Source organism: Pygocentrus nattereri, chromosome 26 (genome assembly GCF_015220715.1).
Source record: "Pygocentrus nattereri isolate fPygNat1 chromosome 26, fPygNat1.pri, whole genome shotgun sequence".
Lineage (NCBI taxonomy): Eukaryota > Metazoa > Chordata > Actinopteri > Characiformes > Serrasalmidae > Pygocentrus > Pygocentrus nattereri.
Genome location: NC_051236.1, coordinates 8731202 through 8743493, shown reverse-complemented (window position 1 = coordinate 8743493; position 12292 = coordinate 8731202). Strand labels below are relative to the sequence as shown.

Below are 12292 nucleotides of genomic sequence, written 5' to 3'. Positions count from 1 at the left end.
AAACAGCTTGGTAAAGCCCATAACATCTGTTTTTGCAAGGACAAAAGTCTTGTCGTGTCTTTTAATGATTCAACCAGAGATTAGAGCTTCACCTGGGACAAATAATGTAATTAGCACATTCCCAGGTGTGTATAAAAAGAACCCCAGCACACCAGACTTTCAGGTCTGTGCAACCTGACCTCTGATAACATGCCAAAGATTCAGCCACAAACCAAAGTGCTGATCATCAAGACCTTGAAGACCAAGTCTGCTGCTGAGGCGGCAGACATCTTTAATGTATCCAAATGTCAAGTGGAGAGGATAAGAAAAAGATTTCAAGAAGCTGGTGTAGCGGAGCTATGTGAGAACTGGTCACCAGAAAACGCTGTATCTACAAGAACAGTTTGTTCAATTCTTTCACGCAGTGGTCTTGTCTTCATGGCCGAATTAGTGCTCAGAAACCAGCATTAAACAGAAGACAACAAAAAAATTGTGTCGCACTTGCCAAGGCCCACAGCTTGCAGAAAGGATGGACGGTGGAAAAGTGGCAGAAGGTTGATTTTTCTGATGAATCATCCATGGAACTGCATCCCAATCGCCGCAAATACTGCAGACCTGTTGGAACCTGCATGGACCCAAGAGTCACCCAGAAAACAGTCAACTTTGGTGGAGGAAAAATCATGGTTTGGGGTTACATCCAGTATGGGCTTGTCCGAGAGCTCTGCAGAGTGGATGGCAACATCAACAGCCTGAAGTATCAAGACATTCTTGCTGCCCATTACATTCCAAACCACAAGAGAGGGCAAATTCTGCAGCAGGATGGCGCTTCTTCAAATACTTCAGTATCCACATCAAAGTTCCTGCAGTCCTCCAAGCTCATGGAAGTCATACACGATATGAATGATTTTTTCCAAGGCGCCATGACTTTATGTTCTACTGTTTTTGTAGCATGTTTGTGTATTCAAAATAAAGTATATGTAGAATTTCAACATTATTTTTATATACAACAAGACATATGTCCAAGCAAAATCTGCCCTGTGTCCTAATTAAATGATAAAACTCAATGAATGATACAAAACCTTCTTCTGGTATAATAAGCATAATCTAGCATAATCCTTTTCTGATATCAACTGATCAACTATAAGTCATTATTTGTTGTTCCTACAACTTGGACAAGCGACAAGACTTTTATCAGGGACTGTATATATATTTGTACATACACTGATCAGTCATAACATTAAAACCACCGCTATGTTTCCACACTCATTGTTCATTTTATCAGCTCCACTTACTATATAGATGCACTTTGTGGTTCTACAATTACAGACTGTAGTACATCTGTCTCTCTACATACTTTATTAGCCCCTTTTCACCCTTTTTTTTTGTATGTGTAGAAATACTTTTGTACAGCTCTGGCCAATAACAGCCGGTTAATAAAGCACCACGACTTGTGCAACAACTATGTACATAATTTAAATATCATTATTCTGAGTCACGTGATCCTCTTCTGAATTTCCAAAAATTTCTGAGGCTGAAACAATTTGTGGTTCGGACATTTTTTCTCCAAACATCATCACATCTGAAGAATTTCAAGGTTGTTCAGAAGCCAAAATCTGATTATTGGTGCATGCAAGCTAACACTGCTATGTACTTAAATGTCATCATAAAACTGGCAACCACACCGAAATACATCACACAAACCAGTGAGCTTTGTCAAATGTGATAATTAGGTTGGTAGTGGAGTCAGTGAGGTACACAGGTTCTAGGTCAGGGGCGCCCAAATGGCTTGTCTTGGGAGGCCAAAGTGCAATGTTCACGGTGCTAGACAATGTAGAGCTTTAAAACATGTTTGATGTTTGGTTCCTATCTCCAACACTGTGAACAATTCTAACTCTGTATTTTTCTCTAGAAAAGAGCATTTTACATCGGACCACCTAGAATGACTTTGTCTACACCTTAATGATTGAATTATGTAGACGATTGGAAAAACTGGTGTAATTTCCCCTTAAAATAACCCCAAAAAGCCCATAGAAAATTAAAACTCAATATACAGTACTTATCACTGTTACTTTGATTTGTTTCTGTCACTCTGACTAGCTGACAGTTTAAGACAAAAATAAAATAACATGTGGAAAAGGTGACTGTCAGCTGGTGCCCCATGTCAGACTATGGCCTGGAGTCATTGTGGTATAGATGTCTTGCTGACAGAAGACTGCAATTGCAGTCGCTCGTCAAAGTTAATGTACTGCTAAAGGAAACAGGAGAAACAAATGCTGCTTTAACAAGCTTCCCTAATGCAAACCATGGAAAATAAAAGAAAGAAGCACCAAGTCGGCTATTACCACCATTGTGGATAGTTTTGACCCAGTAAATTTCTCTGGAATTCTCTAGACCAAACCCTTCTAAAGAACTTTGTTTACCTTAATTATGCAAACATTTTGAAAAATGAGTAGAAATATTGAGGTTTAATGCTAATCCAGGACTGGATTTTGACACGTGACTTAGAACTATGGTCTATATATATATTTATTACCACTTGCAGCAGGATTTTTTACTCCTGGGTAGCACTTCTGTTTTCTGTGCTGCTGTTTTTCGTGACATCTCTCTGCTGATGTTCTCTGTCATGGTAAACTCTCCTGCACAGCTTCCTACATGCCTGTTTTATCTTTGGGATTTTAAATGCATACACTATGGGGTTAACTGCTGAATTGGCCTGAGACAGGAGGACGCCCATGTAAATGAGAACAGGGGGCACCTCGATTTTAGGACCATATAATTTTATAGTGTGCATGAGGAACAGAGGCAGCCAACAGACAACAAATAGACCCAAGACCAGAACCAATGAAGCAGCCAGTCTGTGTTCTTTTTGGTAATATGTGCGGGACTCAGTAGCTGCACCTATATTTACTCTTAACTGCCTTCTAGTGGTCAGGAAGATGTAATGGTACAAGCCTGTCATGATAGCCAACGGAGGAAGGAAGAAGCCAAAAAATATAAAGTTGACTAGATACGAACGGCTGTTAACAGTGAAGTATCTACATTTAGAACTGGTGGAGTTTGCATGTATTGTACTGTTCCAAGTGTTATAGTTGTGCCATCCGAACATGGGGATTAAACTCAACAGTGCAGCAGTGAACCAGCAGATTGCCACCACCATCCAAGAGCGTTTTTGAGTAACTGTAGACTTATACCTGGAAAACAAATAGAAAACTATTTAAATTGGAAGGACCAGCTAATGTACTGTATTTGTGTCAGTCCAGAATTCAAAAATGCGTCCATGACAAGTATAAGTTACTAGTTTTTTAGTATTAGAGAAATTTTTTTCAATATCTTTAGGAGATTTGCTTTTATTTATTTATTTTGTAATAAATCTGCAGAATTATTTTCCACATTTTCACAAATAACTACCCCTAACTGCCTTACACATTTCTTTCTTGTGTGCATTTAGAATGCCTAGAGGGTTTTGTTCTGACGTGATTATATATAGGGTAATTCGCTTTCACTAACAAGGGGAAAAAAAGTCAAAGCAAAATAAGCGTTTTTTAAAAGGAGTTCCAAAATTATAAAAAAAAAAACAAACAAACAAACAAAATGGGGCTCTTAACAACTACCTGCAAGACCAGATAGACAGAGGTTTGGACTTCACATAACTTGGACTTGAGCCTTATGACTATACATATTCCTTCCATATGTCTCTTAAATGTTTGCTCCCTCAATAACAACCTAGACTAACATTAGACTCAAGACTGTAAGTGACTAAACAGCAGGACAGGAGGGATTACTAAAAGAAGGCTGGCTCTCATTAGCATGTTTCACACACTTTGTACATTATAGTACAGTGCTAAAATGAAGCCTGAAATATGATCATGACTTTAAATATAAGGATAACTCACATCAGAGGGATGCGTACACGGAGAAAGCGGTCCACTGCGATGGCCAGGAGTAAAGAACCAGAAGCCAACTGTAGCATTATGAAAACACAGCACATGAAAAGGCAGCCATAAAAGGTGGTCTTCATATTGATTTCCCACACCACAGCTACAGGGATGGCCACAGACCCCACCAGGAAATCAGCCACAGCAAGGGAAACAATGAAGCAGAAGGTGGGCTGCCTGAGAGCTCCACATGTCCACACTGCCCAGATCACCAGTGCATTGCCCAGACAACAAGCTACAGCAATGATCATCTCAAGGAATATGAAGACCCACAGAGCACTGCTACCCATGGAAACAGAAGATCAGCCAGTACAGATGGTGATGGAGAGTAAGAAGCTGGCTGTGACTAGACCTCTCGGTGAGCTCTGAGGAAATGCATGGAGTTTCGAAAAGCAGAGAGAAAACTTCACACTTGCAACCATAACCATACATACACAATATACACCCACAAAGAAATGAAAGGAAGTGGGCTGGCTGTGAGGGGTGTGCAAAGCTCAAATGAAAGGCTGGAAATTTCACTAGCGTGAGAATTTCACTAGCCATCAGAATTAAGAAAAAAAAATTAAAAACTGTATAATTTTACAAACTACGGATCCCTGCTGATGACATCCTGTATAAAGAAAAAATAATGTGTCGCCACACCTTATTAACGTGTGGGAACGAGACCTATTGTGTGGCCATGACTTAGTAAGGCGAGGGAAAGGGATCACGACTTACTAAGTTGTGGTCACGCATTGGAATCTCGTTCCCATGCTTTACTAAGTCATAGCTGTGACTTAATTATCTCATTCCCACGCCTTACTAAGTCGTGGCCACACATTATATTAACCCAGCGGGGCTCCGTAACAAACTGTAGTTACAAACTAAAATTCACAGCTCAGTCAACTGAATTCAGCGGCTCAGTTGCAACTGTTGCAACAGCATCCAGTGCTGCTTGAAAGTTTGTGAACCTTGTAATTTTGTAAATTTCTATGTATGTATGGCCTAAAATTTGATAATGAAAATATATAGTTTTCATTTATGTATTGAAATAAGTAATGTAATATTAATTGACAAAAGAATGTGAATCTCTGCTTTCAGTAGCTGGTGTGACCTTGTTGAACAGCAAGAACTTCAACCAAATTCCTGTTACTGTTGATCAGACCTGACTTGGAGGAATCTTTGTCCATTCCTCCTTACAGATCTGTTATGTTGGTGGGATTTTTTTTCAGGAATGTTACATCTTAGGTTCTACCTCAACACTTCTACTTGATTAAGGTTTGGTCCTGATAGCAGGGCATGGAAAAGATAATCTGTGAAAAAAAAGAGAGGCTCAAATCAGGGCCAGTCAATGCCATTTACAAGAACAAACCACAGCCGATTTAAAACACCCAATCAGAGCTAGGAGTAATGTCTCACAGTGTCAATCACTGCTCGTTCACATGTTGTGGGTAGCAGCTTGTTTCCTGGACACTATCTCTCCCTGCGCAATCGGTCACTTGGTCAAGATCAATGTCTTCAGAGAGCGGCTTCAGGAAACACAAGCGCAGTGGTGGATAACAACAGCATACATGACATGGTGACCTCCTTTGCAGAGAGGGGCTTTGGAGGCAGGGGCAGCAACCTGGAAGTTGTACTTGTACATTTTCAAAGCTAAGACTCTCCTCAGTCCTACATACTGCGCAGAGGTGGACGAAGTACACAAATCATGTACTTGAGTTAAAGTAGAGACACCCAAGGTAAAATATTACTCCAGTAAAAGTAGAAGTCCTTACTCCAGACCTCAACTTGAGTAAAAGTACTAAAGTATTTGCTTTCAAATGTACTTAAGTATAAAGTAAAAGTACTAAAAGAGTAATTCTGGCTCTGATGTCCTGTTATCATTTTTATAACAAGACTGGCTTCATGAACTCATTTCAGGTGAAAGTCCTCCAGCGTCTCTCTTGGTAAACCAGTCTTTTAACAGAACGTCATTAATTAGTGACGCTGACGTCTATTAAAATGATCAGAAGCACAAAACACTGAAGGTAAACAGTTTCCATCAGGGAGAACCAAGTGGCTCTGAAATCACTTTTTACACACAAGCAAAGTTTCAGTTTAAGATTACTTTGTAAATTAGTTACAAGTTGAATAAAAACTGGCTTTAAACTCAGGATCACAAAGAAGTTTTCCTTTACTGAGATGATCTGTAGGCGTCTGTTCATAAGCAAACTAACCCAAACTAATTTACTATAAAATGAAAGTGTTTGTATAAATTCAGAAAAAAGCCGCGTCAGTCTCGACTGCATATGTGGACATATTTCTATATTGTGGTCTATAAACACAAAGTTAGGTTAGTTCATCATTTAGGTGACGTTTGTGCTCCCAAATTTTTACGCTGCTGCACTGATGTTGAACCGTGTGCTGCACTGGGTCGGTATGACCAACAGGTCAAAACAAGCTCAAGAACAAAGTGACCGCTGTGTCCTGATTGGTGCTCTTGCTTTGTGCCTCTTTTGTTTTAACATGTTACGTTTTTATACACAAAAACCAAAAGGAACGACAGATTTCTCACAATGTAGTGGAGTCAAAAGTAAGATATATGACTTTGAAATGTAGTGGAGTGAAAGTAAAAAGTCGCCCAAAATGGAAAAAAGTTCACGAAAAAACTACTTAAGTACAGTAACGAATTAGATTTACTTTAGTTATTGTCCACCACTGATACTGCGGTTTAAATCCAGTGTTTATATGAGGGAGGTTTCACTGACTTTCACTGCAGAAGAATTAACCTCTGAGTCAGTAGCGTTACAAATGCTATAACTTTTGTCTGGAGAACAGAAAGTTGTTCTTTTGCTTGCATTGATTTATTGATTTTAGATATCATCCTATTCCCGTTAGGGTCTTATTCCAGTACAGCATCAATTGTCAATTGGCATCTTTGGGGTGGATCACCAAATTGGGAATGAGTGTGTTCTTAAGGAAAAATGTCAAATATTGCGTTTTTGTTCTGTTTTACATTTAACAGAGGTGATTTGTCTTTTTATTAGCTCTAAACTTACTGTTTTTACTTTTTTTTGGAATTGAGTTTGGTACATATTTAATTTTTTGACCACTTTCTGCATAAACTCACGTGAGAGTTTCCTGAAGAAAACAGTCCACTCCAGGAGTAAGGTGACAGAAGTCAACTGTGGCATCATGAAAGGGGGTCTTCATATGGATGTCAGAAAGCATAGTCTGATGGGCGACCACAAACCACTCCAGGAAATCAGCCTGTGCGCTCTGAATAAAACCTGTGTAAAGATAAGGCTATTTATAAACATTGTTCAAGCCTTTCACTACATTTGGTGTATAACCACACTAGTGTTGAGAGGTAGTATAGTTGAGACAGGTTGCACAATGTATGTTGTTTTACAGCTAAACTGTTCACAAAAACAACACAGTTCAATGCAGGAAAAGTAGGTTTTTGTTAAAGTATAAAAATATTATTACTTCAGTGCCTTATTTTGGTAGAGAACAGCACCTAATGCCAGGCAGATCACTGTGGCCTTAATTACTGTCTGTGCAGATCTCTCCCCCAGACCATTCAAAATTCCAATTCCAATATTTTCAATTGTAGTCCAAATATTGGTAAGAAAAACTGTACTCCGATATTTTACCTAAATAATTTAGCCCAAATACATATAAGTTTGAAATTAATTTAAATATTGTAACGCTGCACAAGAAGACGCTTGCGGATCTTAAAAATGAAAGCCTGTTTAATGAGAGAGGTGTCAGAATGAAACACAGTCTCAGGGCAAATCCAAAATCTAAATCCAAAACCAAGCTAATCTAAGCTTTATATTGATACTGGGTGAACCATGAAGGAATTCCATTTGTTTTTATACATACTGTGCTCATTTCAAAAGACCATAAGAAATAGGTTGAATTAACATAATCCTATTTTACATTGTTTAGTACTTTTGCAGTCAATAACTGCCTGAATGCACCCACAGACATCACCAGACAGGAGTCCAAGAGAGCACTATTGTTAGTTGATGTAACAGAATTAGAGGTTTGCAATCACTTCTAAGCACATTCAGCTCTCCAATGACTTTGCATTAGCAGCAGCTCAAAAAGTTTCAGTGGGTGGCTTCACATGACTTTGAGGAAACGTGCTAGCCTCAAAGCTAGGTTTCCAGCTAGGCCTAACCCAATTACATGATACCACTACTACAGGCACTAGTGGTATAGTGTGTTTGGGGGGGCGACCTGGCTAGTGGATGGATTTGGACATGGGAGAATATTAATAATAATAATAAAACATCCTTTGTATTGATGTTGTGAAGCCTGTGAAGGCTTACTCCAACAGGATAGAAAAAAGAGAGTTAAAATAAATGTTATTCTGGTACCCAAAATAAAAAACTTTGTCTAAAATGTGCAATTAAGTGATCCAGGTCAGTTTAAGGACAGATATGTCTCTCTCTCTCACTCTCTCTCTCGAACATCAGAATTAAGGTAGCTAAAGCAGACTGAACTTACTCAATATTTAGGCTTATTTGTGGCGCTTAAGCAACAAGCATACATAAATTAAACATATGAAGTACCCAAATACTGTTAAACAGGCCATATTTCTATAACATACATATATATTTTTTCTACCAAATTTCTGACCAAATGCCGGTAGTATTTCCACTCAAAACACTCAAAGCTGCATGCTAAAACTTTCAACATATCAGCCAATGCAGCACAGCAAGCAAACAAAAGTTAACAGGCTAGGAATGAACGTGCTTTTGGAATATTTTTTAAAACACTTTCCATGCAACTTCAGTATTAATTCATCAGACCTCTCCTTTCCTCACGCGGACCTTTCGTCTCTTCTTGCTAAAACCACATCCTCTCCTCAAGTTAAACCACATCTGCAAATGAGAGACAAACCGACAGCTCATATAAATACTCTACCAACAAGAATAATCAAGTAAATCAAGTAAATAAACAACCCAAAACAAAAACACAAAAAAAATGCATTCATTCCAAATTGTGTCTCACCAAAAAAATTAGTGGGCTAAGAAGCCTCAATCTAATGAAAGCTATCTAAAACAGAAGTAAAAACCAAAGAAAAGCAAACCAGGGGGGAAAAGAGAAAACACTAGTGAGGGGAAAAAAGTGACCATCATTAACAGTGGTACTGCTCAATCTGTAAAACAAATAAACATACAGTTAGCTCTTTACTGACTGACCCCAACAGTTAAAACAGAGTATACTCAATAAGCTTTTACCTGTGGAATGACAGCACTAGTGGTGTTCAAGGCCTGAATTCCCTTTATCCCACAGCACTCAACTGCTCTCCAATGCTCTTTAAAAATGAAGGGGCAAGTACTTCAATGTGTTTTAACTAGATTAGCCACAAAAAGTCTAGAATAGTCACTAGGCACTTTTTCCTGCACAACAGTATACAAAAGCACACCACTGGTTCCTAGAGCATCCAAGTTCACTCTAAAAATAAAAACATTCTTTAATATTTGAGCTAGAACCAGAATTGTTAAATAACCACTCACTAGCAATAAACTATAACTACTAGTATGCTATCTGTCCCAGTACATTACATTAGTGCTGGGCGATATGACCTCAAATCAATATCACGATTAATTGAATATTCTACCTCAATTACGATTCATGAACAATTATTTTGTTTTTTGTTTGTTTTTTTTGCCCTCACAGATCACTGACAATGTTTCTACTGTAAATATGCTCTGCATATCTTAGTGTAAATCATCTCAATCCAATTCATCATAATTTTGCACTGCAGAGTGCTATTAACCATTTCTTGTGTTATTTCTGTACAAAAATTACAGGAGACTAATACAAAACTCCACCATATTTGAAGATATTTCAAAAGAAATGGCCAAACACGGTCGTAGGAGAATGAGGCTACAGTGTCAAAGAACAGTTAAAAGTCTTACGGCTTCAGTGAAGTTTGATGATGGCTCCTGTGATGCTGGCGAAGATGAAATTGAAAGCTCCGAGAGCGATTGGTGTCCATTCATATTCATGACTGTTTACCTCTGGATGAGCCATGTTGAGCAACGTGATCAGCTCTTTTGTATGTGCCTGTCAGTTTAGGAGCTGATGAACAGCCAAACAAAAAAAAACAGATTTGGTGAGAAAATTTGAGTCACTTTTACCTGTGAACATAGCCTTAGCTTCCATGTCGCAGAGTGGACGTGACTGAGTTTTTAAGGGGACAGCACATGAACACAGAGTGGGGAAAATATTAACAGAATAATAATAAAAAAAAAATCAAAATAACCGGGCAAGATAAAACTTCTCTTCCATAAGAAAATAAAGAAGCTTTAAAAACCAGCTTACTCCAGCACCACCATTGCCTGCTGCCATGTGTAGCGGCCAAAATAGACCTTATGTTGTTATAAATAGAAATTAATGTTTAAAAAAGATAAATAATTTTGTTTGAATTTATAATTTCATAGATATGTTTATTTTTGTGATTCAAATGATGAATATTACATAGGGAAATTAAAAGAATTAGAATTCATATGTTTAGGTTATCTGTCGTATATGGATTAAAAAATGTGTACTGTCGCTTTAATAATGGGCCGAGTCAGCTACCATACACTCTCGCGTTTCTGTTTTTAGATCGCTAGGAGCCTTGAAAGCGAACAGTTTTCTTACGTGCTGCTGCAGACTCCGACAGACATTGAGAACTTTCTTTTTTATTTAATCAGCGGATATTTTAGTTAGTTCATGTTCGTTTTGTAAATGTTAAAAGGTAAAGTAAACTTCAAGCTTCATTTCAAGACGTGGTGGAGTGGATTTATTTCAAATTACATGGACATTCAGAGTGAAACAACAACTTTGGGTCGGAGAGTTCGTCACTGTAAGAAAAAGCACATTCCTAGTGGCCTCATCAAGAACAAGCCTCTATATTAGTAAGAAAACTTGCTTGACATTGGATTATAAATGTTGGAGAGGTTTGCTGAAACCGAAAAGAAGATTTAACGAGGGACTGCGGAACCAGCATGATCACGCGTTGCATTCGTGACTGGTGAGTGGACAAGTGGCTGCTACGTGACTGTCGCTGGAATAGAAAAAGGAAAAAAAAAAAAAAAAAAACAACAACAAAAAAAAAAAAGCGGACTGACGTTCAAAAAAGCAATCATGATGAATGATGAAGAAAATACGGTAAGCCCTCCGGGGGGAAAACGTTTGGTTAAACCAACACGAGTGCCATTGGAAAATAATCTGCAAACGAGAATCAGCTCCAGAAGAGCTAAGCTAGGCAAATTGACCGAGAAAAGAAACGAAATGCTCGCTTTAATGGATGATGACGCAAACGTGGAAATTATAACGCAGGAATTGTTAGACAAGTATAAAGAGTTGATAGGAGAATTCAGTAAGATAAATGCTGATATTAAAGACCTGTACAGTCAGCTTGGATGTGTAGAGAACATGGAGAGAGATCAAAGTGATTGGTTTCAGCCAAAATACTATGAGCACAGTAAATTTGTGGAAGAAATGAATTTATGGATACAGGATGCAATGTTTCACATAGAAGAGTCTACAAAACTGAACAACGAGATAAATCCTGAAGATAGCGCTTCAGCTACATCCAGAAAGAGCAAAAAGGCCAAGTCTGTCTCAGCTGCCTCTGTAGTATCATTAGCTCGTGCTGAGCGTTTGAAAGTGGAATTGGAGCAAACTACTTTGTTAACTAAGACAGCTACATTGAAACAAAAAAAGGCTTTGGAGGAACAGGAGCTACAGCTCAAAGCTGACAAGGAAGAATTGGAGTTACAAGCAGAGCTTGATGAATCAGATGCAAAATTAGCTGTGCTAAGAAAATATGAAGAAGGATCAAATGTGTCAAGAGGCTCTAAAGGCAGTAGATTGGATTCACTGATGGCTAACCAGAGACAACATGTTGGCCACAATAGGAGCAGTGGGGCTAGTAATGTATCTCAGCACAGCCATAGTGGTGGAATAGCTGTCAATGCAGCGCCTGTTGCACGACCAGTGTCTGATGCACGTCAAGTGTATGCCACTCCAAAAGGTTTGGAGTTTGCCAAAACGAAATAACTGAGAGTTTAATAAAGCAACAAAAGCTATCAACATTGCCATCGCCAAACATTCCAGTGTTTAAAGGAGATCCAATGGAATACCGTCTCTTTATGAGAGCTTTCGAGCATCGCATAGAAAGCAAGACTGAAAACAGCAAAGATCGGCTTTACTATTTAGAACAGCAAACAACTGGTCAGCCTAATGATTTAGTGCGCAGCTATTTTCATATGGACCCAGAACAGGGCTACTTTGAAGCCAAGAAATTATTAAAGGAGCACTTTGGTAACAAATAAGATCTCGATGGCATACCTCGACAAGGCTCTAAATTGGCCTACTATCAAGTCAGATGACGTTAAGGCACTTGAAGC

At 38.6% G+C, this 12292-nt stretch overlaps 1 protein-coding gene across 1 annotated transcript; it reads right to left on the bottom strand.

Annotated features, from left to right (window-relative positions):
- Positions 1 to 1309: 1309 nt before the first annotated feature.
- Positions 1310 to 4253, bottom strand: LOC108441594 (adenosine receptor A1-like). The gene is made up of 2 exons (XM_017721209.2): positions 3873 to 4253; positions 1310 to 3170 (listed from the first exon to the last, which is right to left on the bottom strand). Exons 1-2 carry the CDS (start codon positions 4202 to 4204, stop codon positions 2531 to 2533), a joined length of 972 nt encoding a protein of 323 aa, XP_017576698.1. The 5' UTR covers positions 4205 to 4253; the 3' UTR covers positions 1310 to 2530.
- Between the last annotated feature and the right edge of the window lie 8039 nt (positions 4254 to 12292).